The sequence below is a fragment of the Schistocerca cancellata genome, chromosome 3 (assembly GCF_023864275.1).
Source record: "Schistocerca cancellata isolate TAMUIC-IGC-003103 chromosome 3, iqSchCanc2.1, whole genome shotgun sequence".
Classification (NCBI taxonomy): domain Eukaryota; kingdom Metazoa; phylum Arthropoda; class Insecta; order Orthoptera; family Acrididae; genus Schistocerca; species Schistocerca cancellata.
Genome location: NC_064628.1, coordinates 53,066,319 through 53,089,979, shown reverse-complemented (window position 1 = coordinate 53,089,979; position 23,661 = coordinate 53,066,319). Strand labels below are relative to the sequence as shown.

General features: G+C 39.4%; 1 protein-coding gene across 4 annotated transcripts in view; it reads right to left on the bottom strand.

Annotated features, from left to right (window-relative positions):
* Nucleotides 1-1,524: 1,524 nt before the first annotated feature.
* Nucleotides 1,525-23,661, bottom strand: part of LOC126176947 (zinc finger protein 501-like) — a 61,986-nt gene continuing 39,849 nt past the window's right edge. For all 4 annotated transcript variants that reach the window (XM_049924150.1, XM_049924149.1, XM_049924151.1 and 1 more), the window contains 2 exons: nt 14,089-15,703; nt 1,525-2,712 (listed from right to left, as the gene is read on the bottom strand). In XM_049924150.1, the coding sequence (XP_049780107.1) occupies nt 2,050-2,712; nt 14,089-14,781 (1,356 nt within the window). In that variant the 5' untranslated portion in view covers nt 14,782-15,703 and the 3' untranslated portion in view covers nt 1,525-2,049. The remainder of the gene's footprint in view (nt 2,713-14,088; nt 15,704-23,661) is intronic.

Sequence of the window (23,661 nt, the reverse complement as noted above, 5' to 3'; positions counted from 1 at the left end):
AACAGGTACAAAACCAATAACATTAAACTTTTCAAAATCACTGTGAAATCCTAATGATGATACACAAGTTCTGATAGTGCCAGCAATACCTCCGAAGACATTGTGAGGTGCTATCATGAAGAAATTCTGAGACTAAACAGAACTCTCTCTCTAAGTACAACAAAGATGCTTAATTCATACACTAAAGAGCTAAACCTTAATGGAAAATGAACGATATTAGGTAACAGAACAATGGCACTAGTTGGATATTCCATCAAAGAGGTGACAGAACCCAAGAGAAACCATGTCTAAACTCAGCAAATGGTACAAGAAAGTTTGAGATCTGCAAATCACACATGTAAGTAATTATCAATTTATCATGCAACCAAATAAATTTAATAAATTAGTTAGTCATGACTGGCATCTGTTTTGTAGCAATAATGATGACTCCGACACTTAAAGCAGTTCATTACAGGAATACATAATTCATCCTTAAAAAACAGGTACAAACTAGCTGCAAATTTCCTCAGCCAGAAAAAGTAGTTGAAGTAAAGGAGTGTCAGTATGAAGATGAGTATAGACTAACAACTGATGAGCTAATAATAAAAACTGAGTCATGTTCAGTAGAACTCTGTGGCTGCCCTAAAAATTTTATCAAAATACCATAAGACAACTGGGAGAAAATATTTGCCAGCCACAGCAAAATGGAGTGAGCAATGAAAACTGTCTTTGTAATGGGCCAGAAGAATTTATACAGAAGGAAATCCATCTCATCACAATATGACAAGATCTAACTTACTGAAAGATGGAAAAGGGGACGATCACACTGGTTGTAAGATGTTCTTCACACTCTGCATTATTGATGGAAACTCCTACTGAAATGAGAAAATTAATCAAGTTGTTCCTCCTGTTGACAAATGAGGTAAACATGTGCCCTATAACAAGCCAAGTACCGAAAAAGAACTTACTACTGGTAATTTCATAAAGAAATTCCCTGCATACAAATTTTATCATCATAATAAAGATCCATGCTCGACATATTCAGACCTACAATGAATCTGTCCATTATATACAATCTTTATAAATGTAAAGCTGAGAAAACTATTCCTGTATTATTGTAAGTACTTTCGCAAATATTTAATACTCCGTTCAATCTACATTTGATCACCCAGCAAAAGATACTTGTTGGCAATGAGAAAAACTGCACTGCCAACAGAACTACTACTCAAAAGGTGTAGTAGCAGAGCTATTACAGAAGAAAAGGAAGAGTATCTTGCGGATCTTTCGCAGTATGTGCCTCCAGTGCACCATGATTGTTATAACAACCTAAAGAGAGAAAATGACTGATACTGAATGCCAAGTTTATTACAATGATGGATCTGGATAAATCGGTTTTGTTTTTCTACAGAGTGTTGTGACTAATTACTTCAAAAACATTATTTAAGAAGTTTTGTACAACAATACATGGCAAACATTTGGAATTATGATTAAAATATTTTTACTAGTACCTTGAAAAAATATTTAAATATTTGTAATCCCTTCATATTCACAATAAATGAGAGACAGGTTTGTTATATCTTGTGTTGATTTTTCTACAAGACTGAAACTTTGGAGCTAATATTCCATTTACATATAAATGTAAGTTAGGCACCAATGGCTCTGAGCCACACAAACATACATTTTTTTTCTTCTCGCAATTAATGTATCTTAACTGTAGCTGCAACAAAGAAAACTGAAGCAGTCTTTTTGAGTGTACACAGAGTGCCTTATATTACCATCACATGTGGTTTACCACAGTAATTCTGAGTTGTGTGTTAATGTACAGAATATGCAAGTCAAGAATAATTATCTGTTTATTCAGTATGCTATAATTTTATGAATACAAAAATAATAAATAAAAAATAATGAAATATCCTTTGGTATTACAAAAAGATCATTTAAGCTCCTTCTTTAGTGTTTGAAAAATAAATCTCTTAAAACATTATAACAGTGTCATTACTAGACCTAAATATAACAGTGTCATTACTAGACCTAAATTCCAATAGAATACTCTCTGTGCAACAAAGTACATCACGATGTGAGTTCTTCTAGAAGTGCCTCTGCAGACCTACCCTCTTTCCGAAACCTGTCCATATATGTTTTTGGTACTGTCCATTCCAATAATATCTCAACATTCTTTTTCAGTCTTTCACCTTCATCAATGTCTTTCTCAGAACATGGTTTTCTACCAGACATCTCTATAGATTCACAAAGCACATCATCTACAAGACGCTTGCCAAATCTTAGTTGCTCCAGTCTTTCTGGAGTTGAAATCTTCTTCAGAAGTATTGCCAGTAACATTCTCATCTTAGCAACAGGCATGGGAGGTATAAGAGACTTCTCTTTATCTTCTTCGTTTCCTTTTCCCGTATCAGAAGACCTGACAAAATTTTTTGTATTATCGACTACCTCTCCTTTGCAGTTCTGCTCGTGAGCTTCTAGTTCATCTTTCTTCTTGAAAAATTCTCGGCAGCGAATACACATGTAAGGTTTTGATGTTTTATGGATGCACAACATGTGCTTCTTGAGATGAGGCAACTGAGCAAATGAGGCAGAAGGGCAGAGCAGGCACTTGAACGGTTTCTCACCTGTATGGCCTCGAACATGCATCTTGAGAGCAGAAGAGTGAGCAAAGCCTTTTTTGCACACTTTGCATTTGTAAGGTTTTTCTCCACTGTGAATACGTTCATGAACCTTGTAAAAAGAGAAAGTAAAAGGCCATTATTACTGTAGGATGGATTTGATATAGTAGATTAGTAAATACTAACATATCGTGCAGTTCCATAGAGGAAGAAAGTGCCTTTCACAACCATCAACTCCTTGAATGTGGCAGTAACAAAATAATGATAATCATCATGATAAAATCCAAATTATTATACAATGTTAGCAGTTTCAGTCATTATGAACTTAAATACACTGTCCAGTCACACTAATGTAGCCCCCTGCCAAAAGCCTGAATAACCACCTTTTGTAGTTTGGAAAACTGGGAGACAAGCAGTAAGAGAGTCAATGATGTTCTGGAAGGTACTGACAGGGATATGGAGCCATGCTGACTCCAATGATGTGGCCAGCTGAGTCTCAGTTGAGGATCCGTGGCGTGAACACACTGATCGAGGTGGTCCCTCAGCTTCTTGGTCGGGTTTAAACCTGGGGAGCCTGGTGGCACTCTTTGGACCACACACGAAAACTGCGAGCTGTGCGACACATTCCATTGGCCTGTTGGTCAATGCCATTGTGCCGAGGAAAAACAGTTGGTCCACTGTGCCTTCCAGAATGAAAAGATCACCTAGGGAATGTCACGGCAACATTATCCAGAACCATAATGTTCCTTCCTTGTTTTTGTTCAGAAGTTTCACACTATACATGCCTATGGCCATCTGCCTGATGGGGCACAAAATGTGATTTATCTGAAAACGCCACCTGTCACAACACAGTGGATGACCAGTTGCAATACCGGCACACGAATTCGAGTCTGTTACCAATGAACAGCAGTTAAGCACGGTTGCATGAATCGGGCACCTGCTGAGGAGGCTCACATGCAGCAGTGTTCACTGAATGGTCATTGAGGAGACAATGTTGGTAGCCCCTTGGTTCATCCAGGTGGTCAGTTTCTCAACAGCTGCAATTCTGTTCACACCTGTACACATCTTCACAGTCATCGTTCTCCTCTGTCATCTATCACCTGTGGTGCACCACACTTGCCTTGGTGACAGTTTTGGATAATGCCATTTTGCCACGCATGATATACTTTAACCACAGTGACGTGCAAACAGTTTACAAACCCAGCCATTTTGGAAATGCTTCCACCCTTGGCCTGGAAGCCTATGACCATTCCCTTTTGGAAATCAGATAAATCATTCTGTGTCCACATTACAGCAATGACTGCACTGTTTTCTGCTAGCCTTTTTGTTTGTGGGTGTGACCTGCACTTTCTTCTAATCACTGGGCACATATTTTCATTTGAAGGATCTACAGTGAATTATAGTTAAAAATGGGAGATAATTCAGCAGCAAATTCAGTACAGAATCTGACAGACTCTGTCATGCCATGGAGTCTTGTTTAATTTTAACTGTTTTAATTGTTTCTCAACTTTACTGACACTAATATCACTCGATCTTTGTAGTGGTACACCAGTTAAAATGAGGCAGCACTTCTGTACCTTCCTTTTTAAAGGTATACCTGAAAACAGAGTTCCGCAGTTTTCTTTTTCTTGACTACCCTCAATATCAGTTCCCATGTTAACAATGAGCATCTTGACACAAACTTTGGTGCCAATGAAAGAACTTTCATAAGAGCTGAATTTCTTTGGGTTTTGTGATAGATATTTTGATAAGATTTTGCTACAGTAGTCACTGAAGGCTTCATGCACTGCCATCTTAACAGTCAAACACACACCATTGATCACCTCATTATCTATAACCGTATGCTTTGTTTTACAGCTAACATAAGTTTCTTTACAGTGACTGTATACCAAGGACCTTCTATCCCATCATTAACTGTTTTATTAGGTACACACCTAACCAGTAGATGATTAACTATTCTTTTAAACTTGAGCCAAAGCTCTACTATATGCTCCAGCCCAGAGGTACACGTTTTGAGTTCCTCTTCAAGATACAAAACAACTGTCTGTCTATCTAGCTTACTGAACATGTAAAGCTTTGTACTTGTTTTAGCAGCCACTTGTATTTTATTAATCATTGTTACTGCAACTGCCTAATGGTCACTGATACCAGTTTCAATATGACACCCTCCATGAGGTTGGGTCTATTTATTGCCATTATATCTAATATATTTCCATCAGAACTAGACTTCTGAAATATTTGTTCCATGTGATTTGCAGAGAAAGCATTTAGTATTATTTTGTAGGTATCTTGTCACAGCCTCAACTTACAAAACTGCTATTATCTCAATCTATCTATCTATTATCTCAATTGTTTGTTGGACTGTTGAAGTCTCCTGCAACAGTGACAGTATGATTGAGGAACATATGTACTAATGTGTTGAGGGTTTCTTTTAAGTTTCCAGTTACATCTACGGGCGAGTCTGGGGGGCAGAAGAGCCCAGTTATGTCCACTGCTGATTCCTTGATACTGAGTCTTTCCCAAACAATCTTGTCATCAGCTTCAATTTCACTTCTGTGGAATTTTGTTTCTTGTCTCGTCAGATAAATACACCACCTCTTGAGAGTTTATGTTAAACAGCCTCTGACTTTCAGAATTTTTCACTTTGAATCATAAATTATGGGAGAACAATATCAAGTTATTAAGGTACTGAGCAGAAAAAAGGAATAATATGAGTTTTCATGGCACCCAAGATTATATATGAGACATAACCTAGGTCTTTCACATGTCGCAGTGATTAGTTACATTAATCATGCATACCTGTGTCTCTGCAGTCAACAGTCTTTGAGAAATTGTGGAATTTCTGTGGAAGTTCTTTGTTACATATAGTTCTGTTCTACTACTTACTATTTACACAAACCAGCATCAACTCAAAGTAACACAGCGTCTGCTTCATACGTTCCATGCATATACTATACACTTAGGTATTTTTCATTCAGTCTATAAAGTTTACCAATGAAGGCATGCTGGCAGCCTCTATATGTTGAATGTATGCCCTTTCTTAAGTAAGCAATCTGGATGCATCTTGGGCTGTCACTTTGTTTTGTTCAGAACTTATGTTAAAATTAATGTTTAAATCTACGCACAAACGAACTGCACAATGATGTTCAGAGATTAACCTCTTTTAAAATGACTTTTCTGATCAGTTCTTTTTTTTTTTTTAGTCAGCCTGGTGAAAGTAATTCGAAGTACCATACAGCTGATTTCTGTCAGTGTATGAAAACATCCAAATCAGCACTCTGCTGCTCTTCAAAAGCAGCTAAAGCATTGGCACTGAAGAAAACTGCTTCAGTCTTATAAATTATTAAATCAAATATTGCCAAATGTACTGATATATTCAATTCATTTGCCCTAAAAATAACATACATGACTAAGCACCTGCCTGGAGTGAGGAAGCCACTTGAGTCCATTAATCTTAAAAGATCTTCACAGTAGAGCTTCTATCTGTATCAGAATTTCCAGTGTGTAAAAAAAGTGTAGCATCACCGTTGCTCAGACTCTACATAAAATTGTACATTTCTCATCTGGAAACTTGGTTAGGAGATTGGAAAAAAGCAAAAGATAATCACTGCCATACTAAACACTGCCTAATATTTCCTGTAAGTTAAATTAAGGAATTAAAAAAAACTAGTAATCTTTTGGTTTTCAGAATGCTAATAAAGACAAATTATAAGTATTTGCTAGCAAATATGGAGCAAGTTGATGTTAATCAAAGTAACAGACAAATTATATGTGATATGTCACTGACAGACATCCATAATTAGTGACACAAAATTTAATTACACCTTCACACCAATGTATAACTCCTAAAACATATTTGGTAATTATTAAAAATAATTAACACTACTTTTGCTTTCTTACTTACCATGGATACATCACACTTATGATTATGTGTCCTGTAAACTAGATATTCTGTCACACAAATGCCCAACACAAATAAGTCACTAAAAAAATATTTTTACAAATGTTGTATGTTAAACCTTCACCATGATATATTCAAATATTGTTCTTTTAGTGAATGTGCATATCGGTATTTGGGAGAACAGGACTAAGCAGGACCTGATTCCCAATGTTAATCTGTGCTGTTAACATGCAAATATGCTAAGTGAGAAACCGATTGAGGTGATTATATGAAAAATTAATTGGAGTTCAGTCTCAGTAATAGCTGAAGAAGCACAAACCCGATTTACAAACTGTAAGAAAAATTATCTACATGAAGACCAAGCTGAAACAGATACCATGCTAAAAGGTGCTGTGATGATCCACTTCTAAAGACCAAAGTGTGACTAAAGAAATTTCTAAGCTGACCTCCACCATTTAGAAATAACAACACTATATTTGATGATCCACCAGAGCATCACAATTAGAGAACCACACCCATGTCCATGGAAATACTAAGTTGGTGTGAGCTCTTACTGATCATGTTACTCACATGACGGGATGCCATTTCCTAATAATGATGAACTGTGATGATATCGCTACTGCTCACTTGACAGTTGTGGAGAAATCAAAGAATCACAGCCAGCACAACTCCGAATAACTCTATGACTGCTGAAAATAAAATTCTTAGATAAGACCTGCATATCTCAGCAAATAAAAAAGGAGTAAAAGGCCCTTCTGTAGTATATCAGGGAAGGCGACAATGAAGTGCCAATGAATACCGGTACTTATGTTTCTCCAAACTTAATGACACTTGAGACGACAATGAGAGCAACTGCAATGTTGAAAGAGAATAAGCAATAATTAAAAATCTTCTGGTGACCACTTGTAGAAACTACATGTACCAATAAATTACAGCTGGAATACACTGTTTCTACATTAAAGGTTCAAACAATATGTAATAAAGGAAAATTAAGCCATACAATAAGAACAAGCTGTAAAAAGGTAATTTTTTGTGTTTCCTTCTATTGCACAACTAGCATCAATCTACAATTACAAACTCATAATTATTTAAAACATCACTGATGTGAAAGCACATCTTTCTGCCAAACGAAAATCGAATGTCAGAACAGTACTCAATTCAAGTTTTTTTCCATCTGTGGCTGTCAAGGCATAACACATGTTCCACATTCACAATTTTTACCATGTACCTCTCTCCTACTTTGAAAATTCTGCAGTAATTGTGAGTGTGGGTTGCAAGTCATGAGAAGATAGTACAAATTGTACACAAAAGTAAAGAGTCTAGGTCCAAATCCTAGTTTGATAAACACACTGCTGGTCAGTGATATATTCATTCTGGAATTTGATCTGCAAGTTTTGCTGGTGACTGGGGCTGTTTGGTGAGGAGGGGAGATAAATGTATAATTATTATATAAATGTGAACATGAAAGTCCACACAACTAATTTGACTAATTAACCCTAATCTTGAGTCTTTTTCCCTCTACACCACCTCCCCCCCTCTTCCAAAAACCAATCTCTCTCTCTCTCTGTCTTGCGCATGCGCACCCACCCACACACACACCCACCCACACACACACCTACTTGGTGTGGTCCTAGCTTTTCTTTAAGACATTTATCTTCTGCAATGATTTTTAGTTTGCAATAAAATGTGATGAATTCTAACTTTCAACTGATTTACCAGTATCTGACTGTTTATTCTTATGTGGCCAATCTGATGTTTTGCATTGAATCAGATGGGAGCAGTTTCCTATTTTATATTGGCAGAACAATGGTGGCTGAAATAAATATCCACCTGGTGTCACAGTAAATCATCTTTTACAGCACGAGATCCAGGCTGTCCACTTCCTCATTCAACTCACGAACATCTATTCACCATACATACTGCAGATATCTTCATGTGAAATATCTCTCTCTCTAGCAGACAATACTGCTAACCTCTGCATCCTAAAATTCCACAGCATTTATTATGGGAAGGATGCAAATAAAGATCCTAACATATTTTTCACCTGCTAATTTATTACAATCAGAAATAACAAATCATTTTACTTTTGTGTACATCGGTGAGTCAGGAGGAAAGGAACGTGATTTGAGGGGGTGATAGTTTTAGTGATTCTAAATAAAAAGTCACATGAACTTGATGTCCTGTTGCTAACACAGTTCCTGAGGAAACTAATGAAAATAATGGGGAACAAGACAAGTGCAGGTGATAGTCAATGAAACAGTCAAATCTCATGTTTTGTTTTATTGTATACATTTCCCCATAAAAGACGTTCAAAAAGTCCACCATGAACTACAGTGTGATTTTGCAGCTCCTGTAGACAGCTGCTATGTTGCCCTTTTGATCTCTTTCATACAGTCCTTTATTTGTGCACACACATGGAAAATATGAGTGAGATGTTCCTCCTCTGTGTGCACATTAAAATAATCAGTAAGGTGCCGAAACTTTGGGAACAGTAAAATGTTGCCATCAAAATTATTTTTATGTACATTTTAATATGTATAGCATCAGCAGTCAGGCATTCAATAATTCATTGGTAAATTGTTGACAAATATTTGTACCTGTCATTACACTCATACACTACTGGAAAAGAAACATAAACACCAAGAGTTCATCAACCTGGCAGAGCGAAATTTTATTGACACTCTCTTGAGGACACACACAACAAACGGTCACACCGAGGGTGCCCTACACATCTGAGTACAATCGACAGAGTGCTTGAGATGTCAATGCTAGTGTCTCTTATGTCCTCCTTTTGCAGCAGTGCAGGCTACAGTTCTCCAATGGAGATGATCAACTACACTAAGTCAGTATACCCTGCCTAAGGTGACCTTCTGGTTTTCATGTTGTATCTTTGTCTTGTCAAAGATTTCCTCCAACGAATTTAAATCTAATACTATTAAATTCACAATGAGTACTTTTAATTCAGTTTTAAAAAGGGAAACTTCTTGTGGGATATCAACAATGTAGGAAAAGATCGATTGCAACTTACCATAAACAAGACATGATAAGTTGCGGACAGGCACAATAAAAGACGCCTCTGGCAGCACAGCCAGAATACAATAATCATATGGAATTGAACTAGCAATCTGGAGGGGGTGGGGAAGGGGAAGGGAGCAGTGTCGGGAGGTTGTGGAGCAGAGGGATGGGGGAAAAAGGAGCAAAAAGGAGAGAAGCCAGGGAAAGGCGCATGGGTGCATTGGCATAGGGTGGCAAACAAAGAGGTGGAAGACGAGAATGGGAGGGAATGACAGGACAGAGGGGTGGAAACTGATGGAGGGAGGGTGGGGGGCAGTATGTTACCACTGGTTGAGGCCAAGATAATTACGGGAGTGGAGAATGTGTTGTAATGATAACTCTCATATGCGTATTTCCGAAAAACTGGTGGTGGCGGGGAGAATCCAGAATGATTCAGGTAGTGAAGCAGCCACTGAAATCAAGTGTGTTGTGTCCAGCTGCATGTTGTGGCACCAGATGGTCTACTTTGCTCTTGCCACAGTTTGGCAGTGGCCATTCATCCTGGTTGACAGCTGGTTGGTAGTCACATCAATATAAAAAGCTGTGCAATGATTGCAGCAGAGGTAGTAAATGACGTGGCTGCTTCCACAGGTGGCTCGGCCCCTGATGGGGTAGGATGAACTTGTGACAGGACTGGAATATGAAGTGTTGAGTGGGTGGATTGGGCAGGTCTTGCACCTGGGTCTTAGGGATACAATCCCTGTGGCAAGGGATATAGGGATGGACTAGGATGTCTTGGAGGTTGGGCGGGTAACAGAGCTCCATTTTCGGAGGGGTGGGAAGGATTATTGGTAGGATGTCCCTCATTCAAGGGCACAATGTAGGTAGTCAAAGCCCTGGTGAAGGACACATTTCAGTTGTTCCATTCTGGGATGGTACTGGGTAATGAAGGGGGACTCCTTTGTGGATGGTTCTTGAGGGTGGTATGAGGATTGAGGGTATGAGGGGAAAAGACACAGGAGGCCTGTTTGTGGACTAGTTCTGGGGGGCAGTGATTGCCTGCGAAGACCTTGGTGAGACCCACAGCATATTGGCCAAAGGAGTTCTTGTAACTGTAGATACACCATCCCTGGTTGGCCAGCCTGTATGGGAGGGAGTTCTTGGTGTGAAAGGGACAACAGCTGTCAAAACGCAGATACTGTTGGTGATTGGTGGGTTTTATGTGGACAGAGGTGCGGATGAGCCATCAGAGCTGCTTCTCTCCTTTTTTGCTCCTTTCTCCCCATCTCCCTCCCTCAAAACCTCCTGACACTGTGCCTGTTGGCACTCTAGCCGTGCATATCCTGCCGCTCAGCATTCCTCTCTCCACTCACCTGTACATACTGTACCTTCCCCTTCCCAAACCCTCCAGATTGTTGCATCCATCCCACATGAAACTTATCTTCTGGCCTGAGCTGCCAGAATTGGTGGTGATGTGTGCATGAGGTGTGCTTACTTGTGTGTGTGTGTGTGTGTGTGTGTGTGTGTGTGTGTGTGTGTGCGCGCGCGCGATTGGTGTGCATTTTTCTTTTGCTGATGAAGGCTGTGGCCTAAAGCTTTGTGTAAGTGTCTTCTATTGTGCCTGTCTGCAACTTAATGTGTCTTCTTTATGGTAAGTAGCAACTTATCTTTCCTTAAATTGTTCATTTCAGTTTTCTGAGGGATGTTTTAGAACCAGTCATAATAATTCATCTGTATTCATAAGCTCTCAGTAATCACAACCTAGATCAAAAGTACAATAATTTTGGGGCTTCGATGATAGTTGAAGACCTGCATGAGACTTAAAAATCATCCATAAACCTAGCTACACCTGCAAGGTGTTCAGAAGAAATAACTACAGTTACTTGTACAGATCAAAAGCAAGTGTGCTGGTATTGTCCATTATTACTGTCACCTCTGCCAGTTTCTGGTTGCACGGGGACAGGGATTTTTCTTTGGCCTGGAGGCATTGGGTCAGTCTTTCCCCAATCCAGCAGCTGGAACCGACTAGGCTGACTTTAATGGTGAGTAAATTCCCCAAGAAAGCTGGTGTTTTCTGACATTCTGAGCAGAGAAAGTTCAGGAAGTTCTGCCGTTAAACAGGACCTTATAGAAGCTCTATTAGTGGTGGCATGAAATGAGCAATGATCCTATATTCTGCTCCTGATTTGGATTAGTTGGAAGGCCTGAACTCTAAGTAACTTCATGGCTAATTCTGGGAGCATCCAAAATCAAGGGATCTGCCATTGGACTTAGTGTGGTGTGGATGTCGTGTGCTCTCTGAGGCAGTGATTGTGTCCTTGCAATGTACTTCAGAAGTTGTGCAGAGACGATACTTTGTGACTGATAAAGTTATTTCTTACAATGAGAGATTTTAAGAGTGTCTTCCTATGCATGGGAGTGGATTTCAGATTGAACTAGTCTAGTTTTCTAGGCAAGTGTTGCTATTTAGCAAACATATAGGCACTCAGTAGGCAGAGGCCTTGAATTAGGTTGTGGAGCCAAGTAGCTAGCTGGACAACGGTGTTTGGTGAACGAGGCAGACTTCGGGAGGTTTTCGTTGAGGACAGTAAATTATATTCATTTCCATGGAAATTTAAGTTTGGTGTTTTTGTGTCACTCTTTCCCTTTTGACTTTGAGCTATATCCCTGTTTTTGTTGTTGTGGAGGTAACTGACACACAATGCTAGGAGCCAGTTGAAAGCAGTGTGTTGAACTGTTAGTGGTGAACAAATTCCAGTCCAGTGGTCAGATCTTTGAATCTTTCCTGAAAGCAGTTACACACAAGGCTTTTAATTATGGACTTAGAGGTTGTGAGAAGCACAACCCTGTCTTTAAGGACAAGGTGGCATAGGAGACTCTTATTTCGACCTATTTTATTTGAGTAGTGGGGCAGAGAATTATTCTGGCTCCACCAATAAATGTTTCCAATTAAATCTGCAGAGCAGCGTGTCACATAATTTGCCTCATGCCAGGCATCACCAAGAGTACGTAGTTTCAAGACACAGCTATGAGTGTGACTTTGCACAACACCACCCAACATCACAGAGGTTTAAAGGCACAGACAAAAGAAGTTACATAATCCTGGAAACATGCTACCAAAAAGGGCATTATATATGAAAAGTACAAGAACTAGCTAAATGGACAATATTAAAGAACTTCTTAAAAAAAATTAAATTAAGCCATCTCCTGTTCCTCTACTGTTGTAGAATGTATCTCAGAAAATATAACATCGCCAAAGAAGACATCAAATTTAGAACTGCAGATAACGCCATCAGTATGGAGGGTAATGTGTGCAAAACTGAAGTGCAAGTGGCACATCCACAAAAGGAGGATTTGGCATCCAGCACTGTACAATGTATTGGACAACATGACTTATGAGGATGTTGTTCTGGGAAGCAAATGGCAAACTCCAGTTCCAGTTATATCTGCTGAGAGAAAGCTGAGAACAAACTTACAAACAAATGAAACTTCAACTGTGAACAACTTTTGCAGAACAAGGCTGTCCAAAACATCTGGCCTGAAAAGAACCTGGGTGGTGGGTTACTAAGTCAATATTATCTACAATGACATCCCTGTGTATGTACTCCATTAACAAAGGCTGTTGTTGTTTTTCCATATCCCAGCATTTTTCCTTCAGAATTGTGCATGCTTATGTCATCTTCTTCACAGACAAGTTTTGTGGCAAATTGAGTAATGTATGTCACAGGACCTACACAATATAAAATAATTTAGCCAGAGATTGAATGATTCTGCGCTACATCGCTGGGAATATTAGGGGCAAATATTTTTCATTTTCAGTATCGATAGTAGATCACAATATCCATATAGCAGTTGTAAAGAAAAGGAAACTCTGTAACAGGCTCACAGGACAATGCAATGCTGATCAGCTGCCAAGTCATCCTCTGCCTAATGGCATTGTTTGGATGTATGCAGAGTAATGGGGTCAGCACACTGCTCTCCTTGCCGTTTTCAACTTTCAAGACCTAGGTGCCGCTACTTATTCTAGTAGCCCCTTAGCTGACCTCGTGACATTGAATGCACCTCGTTACAGCCCTCTAACTACAGAAAAATCCCTGGCACTACCAATAGCAAACTGCATCTGCTGTGTGGCAGTCAGATGCACTGATCACTCAGTTAGAGGTGGACAAACTACTGTCATAATGACAATATGTGAAGAGAACTCTGCCAGATACTTATCAACATTTAACCAGCTAATATGGCTGAAAGCTCAGGACAACTTCATACTATCAACTAATGGCTGACAAAGCGCTTATCTGATATTCGAATGATGACTAGTTACAAGGCAGTTTTGGAAAGGTTGTCATGAAAGGACCACTCACTGAAGACAAATAATATTTTACAGAACACAGAAGCACTGCTTTTAAATTAAAACCAAAGGAAACTATAATTAATACACAACATATAAACAGTAGCCTTAACTCCAGCCTACGGCTTTCTGTCATGTTCATTACACAAAAATGCTCACTATATGTGTTGCAACAATACAAACATATTCTTAATGTCTGTTTCATTAAGATCAATAAGTAAGTAATTTCTACAAACAGCACCAACCTGTAACTGTGAGCGTTGTGCAAATGCCGCTCCACAGATCTTACAAGCATATGGCTTCTCACTCATGTGGGTGCGTAAGTGCTGAACTATGTGGCCTTTCAGTTCTTTTCCACATATATCACAGCGAAAAGCATGGACGTCACCATGAATGCAAGCAACGTGTTTCTTCAGACTTTCACGCCGGAAAAAAGCCTGGCCACAAATATCACATACTTGATCACGGATCCCTTCGTGCCTCTTCATATGCATACTTAGGTTTGTTGTGGAAGTGAAGCGTTTTGGGCACTTTTGGCACTGGTACGGTTTTTTACCCGAATGGGTTATTCTATGCTGTCGAAGTTGCCCACCACGAGCAAAGCGCCGTGGACAATCTGGACACGCGTATGGTCGTTCGCCAGTATGTGTACGCATATGCAGTCTCAATCGTTCTTTAATGGGAAATGTCCGTTTACAATACTGGCAGGTGAATGGCTCAGGTGCAGTATGTCTGGCCACAATGTGGTTTTTTAAGATCCCACCCTGAGTAAAACGAGCACCACAGTCGGCACACTCATATGGCTTCTCACCAGTGTGGATTCTCAAATGCTTTGTGAGGTCACTCACTGCAGCAAAGCTCTTATTGCAGTACTCACATTTGTTTACTTTCTTGTCCTCCTCTTTCTTATCTTTTGATTTTTCTTTTTCTTTCTTCATGATGTGTTAGTTGTCTATTACAATGCAACAGCACAAGAGAATTCTATTCCTTCTCTAAATCACAAAAGGGTCAAAACTCAAAAATCTGCTCCTCTATTTTATCTAAAGCTTGGTTGCTAAGTCAACTGCAGATCAAGAAAAATATCATAAATAGAAGGCACATGGTGTTTAAAAATTTAGTCTCATCTGATTTATACAATATCCACATTAGAAATTTACACTCTGCATCTCAGTAAGAGACAGATTGGCAAGACAATATGCCAAATGGCACTTTGGTTACTTTGGTAGTCAGTCAGTAATGACAGAATCTCTGAGTTACACATGGACACTCATGTAAAGTGAGGCGGTGGCGGCAGCAGCAGCAGGAAGAATTGAATCCAGCACTAACTTGTGTGGCTCAGTTACTTAAAGCTCTCCCCTTCACAATCAAATGAAATCAATGTATTTTCCCTAACAAAAGAGTTGCTGGAAAAGTTTTCCAGACAACTAAAATATGTTATGTAACTACAAAAAAGCCTTTATATATATAAAATTAAACTGAAGGAACAAATGGTGTGCTGCATTAACAATCACTACAACTGTATTCTTTGGTAAATATGGCAAGCAACAGCTCTTTGGTGAAACAAAAAATATAATGTGTTAATAAACTACATCAGTAAAACCAATTCTATAGCTCTGGCTTCATCAGTCCACATGACTAGTTCAGGAAATTAAGTTATGTGATATAAGTCACTACATGGCCCTTCAATGTCCACACTACATCTGATTTAGTAAGATTAGCAACGAGACTAGACAGAATCCCATTCCTCATCAAGTAACTGTGTTCCACCTTCAACATATTCTTTTTCTTTCCAAATAAACATTTTTGCATCACTCTTCAGAAGATATCTGTAGTTGACAGGAACAACCTAAACAACAGCATCTGAAAGAGAAACAATCATATGTAAGGGAAAACATCTGAATTAATTTCTACTGTGGACATATAGTATCCAATATACAAGGTAGATAAAAAGTAGTTACATATTTTTTTTAAATCACTTTTACGTATTTCAACTCAATGAGAAAACATGGGGCGATCACAGAAAAATAAAGTTAAATATTTTTTTTTTTTGTTGGTCTGCAGTACTGGCGCACACTGAAATCACTGTGTAATTACCCCATATCACACTGCTAGAGAAGGTAAAACAAAATATCAAAGCTTGGTGGTAAACTGGAGTTTATTCAGCAATTAATTTTCAGCAGCAGTGGAAATGTTGCAGCTGTGTGTTAGGCCACTCTAGATAGCTACAGAAGTCATCTGCATTTGGTGTGATACAGCTGCAACATTTCCACCACTGCTAAAAATTAACAGCACGATTTTCCTTTGGCTCCTCTGTGCAACATGCTATGGTACAGCAACACAGGATTTCAGTGTGCAGCAGAACTGTACCTGCAAACAAACTACAAATTAATTATGAAGCTTTATCTTATCAATAGACTGACTACTAATTGTATTTTATCTGTTGTATTACGGGAACCGATTTCACACTATGACACATCAGTAAGCTGCCAAAGCTTTTTGATGTCATTTAGACAAAAAGTGTCGTGATTGGGATAATGAATCTGCACAACTGTTATTAGTGGACACAAGTTCCAAGGGTGGCTGCTTAACAAACATGAAATCACTCTAAACTCTAATCTCAGAGAGTTTCACAGCGTGAAACATACAAAAAATGTTGCTCATACCTTTATTCAGGGTAGTATGAAAAGAGCATAATAATTTGATATAATTTAATACTGTGTATAGAACAACTTGAGTAAACAAAATGTAGTTGTCTTTTCTTTCACACTTCCTGTCTACAAATGCCTTGGTAATCATTTCCCAGGCCATCAATTGAATCTCAGTGCACCTGTGAATCATCAGCAAGTAAAGCCCATCTAAGCCCATATGATTTCTCTTTAAAATTGCAAAAAGGTTATCAAATGAAACAAAACTTTCTGAAGGACTACAGGAGTGGAGCCACTTCATTCTGATAACTATGGTGTGAGTGTTCCTACAAACTGTGTTGAGAACATCCTCTTTGAAAACAGAAATTAACGGACTGTGTTGGTGTAGAAGCAAAACTTTAACAAAGGCACTTGAATTGTAGCTCATGCTGGAAAATAAAACTACTGTCATCAAACTGCTCTATAATAAAAAGTTAATCTTCACTTTAAGTTGAATCAACAACAAAGTTTTCAAATAAAATGGCATATAAACTCTTAAGAAGAAAGAAAAAGGATGTACCACAAAGAAATTATCTGAATAGAAGGGAAATCAGTAAATACGATGTGCATGTTAAGACAAACAAATGATTACAAATTCAAAATAAATAAAATAAAATAAAAATTAAATAAAAATTGATGATTTGTGCAAGAGAAGAAGTTAATACTGTGTTGGTCCACCTCTGGCCTTTACGCAAGTAGTAATTCTGCTTGGCATTGATTGATAGGGTTGTCAGCAGAAACTCCTGCTGTGTGTGGACAGACCTTATCCTGCCGAAATGTAAGCCCAGTATGGCTTGCCATGAAGGGCAACAAAATGGAGTGTATAATATCACCGAGATACCTCTCTGTTATAAAGGTGCTGCAGGTGGAACCAAAGGAGTACTGCTATGGAAAGAAATGGCACCCCAGACTACCACTCCCAGTTGTTGGGCCAGATGGTGGGCACCAGTCAGGTTGTTTCCCCACCACTGTCTGGAGCCCCTCCAAACATGTCTTCGCTGGCTATCAGGGCTCAGTTCAAAGCAGGACTCATCACTGAAGACAATTCTACTCCAGTTAATGAGATTCCATGCCACAAAAACTACAACGCTTCAAAGTTCACTGATAATTGTGTGTTATCAAGTGTTACTACTGAGGAGGATGCTGGCATCACAAGGTTGGAGCACTGGGTAGGTTTGAGGAGTATTTAGGGGAATGGATAGTGTGAAGTTCGATAAAGAAAATAAATACGGGTAACAAAACAGTAATCATAATGAATAAGAACATAGGGCTCAAACCACTATGAATAACATTGTTAACACATTATCATAGGCAAAACACACACACACACACACACACACACACACACACACACACACACACACACACACACACACAAAGATGATTGAAACTGGATTGTGACGGACTAGGATTCAACAGCTGAAAAAAGAAAAGATGGAAAAATAGTAGAAGAACAAGGACTAAAGGAAATGACATTTAAAGGGATAGATGTGGACTCTGACCATAATTAAGTGGTTATAAATTCTGATTACAGCCAATTAAATAGTAGAATAGTAAGCAATTAAGGAGGCAGAACCAGCATAAATCGGAAGAACTAGCTGTCATCAAAATTTTCAAAGGGAGCATCATGCAACTATTGACTGATATGTGAGAAAGGAACACAGCAGAAGACAACTGGGGAGCTTAGCGAGATGGAACAATAAAGGCAGCAGAGAATCAAACAGGCAAAAAGATGCAACCCAGTAAAAATTCTTCAGTAACACATGAGGTATTCAATTCAACTCACAAAAAGAGTAAACATAAAAATTTAGCAAATGGAGCACCAAAAATGAGATTAACAGGAAGTGCAAAATGGTAAAGCAGAAACAGCTTGAGAATAAATGCAAAGCTGCTGTAGCGACATGCATGGCTATGTGGAAGATGAATGTCACATACAGAAAAATTAAAAAAACTTTTTGAAAAAAAAAAGAAAAGAAAAGAAAAGAAAGAAAGAAGTAACTTCATGAATACAAAGGGGCTCGGGTCGCAAGCCTTACTAAGCACAGAAGGGAAGGCTAAAAGATAGAGAGAAAATGCAGAAATACTTTACAAAGGAAACAAACTAAAAAGTACTGTAACACGGAAGATGTGTCGAGAAATGATACACCAAGAAGAATTTGACAGAGTCCTGAAAGACGTAGGTCCAAACAAGGCACATGGAGCAGATTACATTCTCTCAGAATTATTGGGGGAGCCGAGGTATATGAGGCAGGTGAAATACCCCCCTTCTTAATCCTCACAGTGAATCATATCCTGACCCACAATTACTTTACTTTCAAAGAGCAAATCTGTAAACAAATCTGTCGTACTGTCATAGACCATTTCATTTCATAACACTGTCCTACACCAACTTATTTATGGGATAGCTGGAGAAATCCTTCCTATACAGTTATCACTGATGACATTTTCATGATCTGGACTCATGGCAAGGACAACCTTTGCACTGTCCTCCAAAGTTTCTACATCTACTCCTAAATCTGATACAACAGGTCCTTCTCAGCTCAACGAGCCACCTTCCTACAAGTTGAGCTCCACCTCTCAGATGGCTCCACAAATACCTACAGTCATACTAAGCATACCAACCACCAACAGTATCTTCATTTTGACAGCTGTCACCCATCCCATGCCAAAACATCTCTTCATTACTGCCTTGCTACCTGCATCTGCAGAGGAAATCATGAGTTTTTGAAATATACCAGTAACATTCCAGAGCTTTTACTGATAGACAATATCCTATACAGGTCATTCATTAACAGATCTCCCATGCCATCCCCTCCTCAGACACTCGTAAACGTGTTAACTGGCCACTGACCAGCACTCCTCTGATCACCTGGTACCACACTGGCTGTGTATAGCTCAACTACATCCTTCATTAGGGTTTCAACAACCTCTTGTCTTGCCCTGAGATGAGGGATACCAACAACAAAATCTTACCCACATCACACAAAATAGAGTTCTGTCACCCATTCAACCTAAAGAACATCCTTGTTCATCCCTAGTCCAATACTGCACCCCATGGATCATTCCCTTGTGGTCAGCCTAAGTGCAAGACCTGCCCCATACACCCACCCACCAGCTCCTACCACTGTCCAGTCACAGGCATTTCCTACCCAATAAAAAACAAGACTAAGTGTGAAAGTAGCCATGTTATGTATCAGTTATGCCACAATTACTGTACAGCATTCTATGATGGCATGACTTTTAACTAACTGTCTGCTTGTATGAAACTATGGTTACTCACAAACTTGATCATCCAATTGCCAAACATGCTTTATTTGTGGGCCATATGGATACTCTCTGCCAGCACAAGTTTCTCTGAGCTGCACTGTGCGAACTGTCTTAAAGAAGATGGTGCACTCTTGAAATACCCCTGGCCTAATCCTCTGCTAAACTGTTCCCACTGCTGCAGCTTACTTTCTCCCTTCTCTCTTCTGCTCTCCTATCCCCATCAGTCCTTCCCCATTCACTTTGTGTACAGCCTTCTCTCACCAGTCCCCCCCCCCCCCCCCCCCCCCAATTGTGGGCACACTCTCTCTCTCTCTCGCTCTCCCTCCTCTTTTACCTGTCCTTCCTTTTCCACCCTTCATCCTTCCCTGTTTCCCTCCTCATCTTCACCTTGCTCTATCCCATACCTTCACCTCTACCCTGTGCCTGTTTCTAAATCTCTTATTTGTTCTACCCCTCTGAACTCATTTCATCTTCTTGTGCAGCTGTTGAGTCATCTGTTGAAAGACATGCCTCACACTACTCTGATACCCATCCTTGCCTTGTGTGTATGATTGACTGGGTGTCTGTGTGTGCAAATGTGTGTAGTTTTACTAGAAAAAGGACAAGATCTCAAAAGATAATGTGAATATCATTTTCTGTTACCTATACCTATGCACCACATATATCAGTCCACTATATGTGAGTGGTTGTCTTTCCCTTATTTTATGGATTGTTCCATCCAGGAATTTCTATTACTGTTGTTGTTTAACTACATTCAAAACATTTTTTAAGGAAAAAATATGGCCCAATTACATTTTCAACATTGTTTCTATGCCTATTACCTCCTCAGTGCCTCTACTATACGGTGAGTGATCATCTTTACTCCTTTCATTATTTATACTCTGCTGAGGACTTTCCAAACTGATTAGTAATATCTTTATATGTAAAGAAATCTTTCCAGAAACCAAGCACAAACATGTCTGTCAGACTTACTGCAAGCTCAGTCCTCAGAAACATTTCAAAACATTGAAAATAATGGAATGAGGAGGCTGCTACACACACTGTGGGAGCTGTATGGAATGAATTGGTCAGCTTTTTTAGGTTAGAGGCTATCAGAGAAACACAAATAGGGGTACAGTCTCAAAGGGAGCAAATCAAACACATGACAATGGTACGCCTAAGAAACATTGGTACACTGCCTGAAAAAAAAAAGTGAAAAGTGAAGCACCCAGAAGACACAGCTGGATGGCAACGTAATTACGAACACATACACACCATTGGTGTGTGTGTGTGTGTGTGTGTGTGTGTGTGTGTGTGTGTGTGTGTGTGTGTGTGTGCATGCGTGTGCGTGTGTAAATGATTAGAGTTGCAGTTCTCTGTGACAGGTAGAAAGGCACCATGAAGTGTTTTTATTGTTCGCGTATGTGTTGTTACCATGCCTGTAGGGAATATAAAGGGTGTGAATAGTATCAGCTGTTGGGTAATCACTGTGAATGGCATGGAGATGCCATATACAGATGTGAGACAGTGTTATCAGCACCTGACATGAGTTTGAAATGAGTTTCACTGTGGTTCTCCATTTGGCTGGCTGGTCAAGTTGTGCAATATTAAGATCTGTGGGACCATGGATGTGACAGTGGCCCAATGTTGAACAGCATGGGAACTTGAGGACAAGCATACTCATCATCAAGGTTCCGATAACCACATCTGACCACCATACAGAAGGATCATTGTATAGTGCATGAAGCACATAGTAAACCTCTCACATCCGCACCTAATGTCTGAGAATATGTAATGGAATCCATGCAATATTCTACATTATCCCGCACTATTGTTCAGAGACTAGCAGCAGCCAAACTAGGAAATTACTGTCCCTTGCATTGGCTACTATTAACAACACAACAAAAATGGCAGCATTTATCAAGATACTGTGACTAGAAAGCATGGACTGTGAATGAACAGTATCCATAGTGTTCAGAGATGAATCATGGTTCTTCACAACCAAGGATGACTATTGTTGGTAAGAATGATGGTGACCTTGGGAGAGGTACCACTCTTCCAATGTTTTGGAGAGAAACAGAGGTCTTTCTTCTGGTGTCATGGTGTGGCAAGCCATCGAGTATGACTTCTGGTCACAGATTGTAGTGACTGAGTGAACTAAGATGACACAATGGTATGTCTCAGGCATCCTGGATCCTCATGTGTTACCTCTCAGGCAACAGAATTGTGGTGCCACTTTTCAACAGGACACTGCTCTTCCACAAAGGGCACGTGCCTCCATGAACTGTCTATGTGATGTTGAGGTACTGTGGCCAGGAGGATTACCAGATCGATTCCTGATTCACAGATCCTTTCAACCTGCAAAGTTCCAGCTCATTTCCTACTCCCCTTCTGGATGCTTCACTGTTTTTGTCAGGTAATATATTTGTAAAGTCTCATTACTGCTTTAGAAAAGAACTAGACCTTCATGTGCTCATAGAGTGTACAGAAGTACAAATTGTTATAGGCACTGAAAGTTGACAGAAGAATTGAAAATCACCATTAAAAAATGTAAAAATGGTAAAGTAACTTGACCTGATGAAACACTGACTGGACTTCTAAAGATGTGCAAGAATTCCAACATATTATGGCACCTCAAACTATTTAAACTTACCTTAATAGAAGGTAGAATGCCAGACGAATAGAGATGAAATAACCTACTTTTGTTCTACAAAAACAAAGGCTATGAAGCTGATTGTGAGGACTGTTGTGCTATAAAACTAGCTTCTCACACATATGGAAGGTGTGGGAAAGAGTGCTTGCAAACAGATTAAATAAGGTAACAAAAACTATGCCCAACCAAAGTGGTTTTACCAGCATAATGGGCACTATATACATACTCATACTGAAGGCAAAATACGAAGACCTCAAGAAAGTCCTCCACCTTGTGTTTATTGACCGAGTGTCAAGGAAGTTCCAGAGTACTACATATATTTTCTCAAGGGCATGCATAAGTACATCAAGACAAAAGTTATAAGCCTTGCAAGTGTCAGTGAAGAAATCTAGGTAAAAGTTGGGGTCCACCAAGGATACGGTTTGAGTCCATGGCTATTCAATCTGGTCATGAACTATGTCAAAGAACATCTACAGAAAGCAATATCAGAGACACTTTTATACATTGACAACATAGTTCTAATAGCAGAATCTCCACCAGAAATTCTAAATGAACTTAATGCTTGGTGCACATTACTAGAATGCAGAGGACTTAGTGAATAGTACCAAAATGAAGTATATGTGTTGCAACTTCTCAAGAACAGCCACCAGTTCTAAACCACAACAACGTCTACATCAGGGATGAGCAACCAATTATCTAGATTAGCTGGACCACATTGGAAAGGGAAGGGGGATGGACCATTAAGAGAATAGCATCATTTGGCAGAAAAAAGGAAGCTGGCCCATTGAGAGAACAGCACTGTGTGGTGGGAGTTTCAGATTGATAATATTAAATTTACCATGTATGTTTTTTTTCCCACTCATGTGAGACACACACACACACACACACACACACACACACACACACACACACACACACACACACACCTGCAATGGTTCTTGCTTTGGGCAGCAAGCAGCCCACAGGTTGGAAATCACTAATCTACACACTGTCCGTATAGCACCAACCTGGCAGTACAAGTACCTCAGATTGGTAACACAATTCACAGTTTCCATGGGTAACATATTGGAAACTGAAACTACATGAAAGCTGAATGGTTGTGGTTTTGTGTGTGTGTGTGTGTGTGTGTGTGTGTGTGTGTGTGTGTGTGGATGCGTGCGCCCAATGGCAAGGTCATCAGCACCCTTTCACTTATGAAAACAAACGAATGTGAAGATGAACTAAAAGTGTTGTAC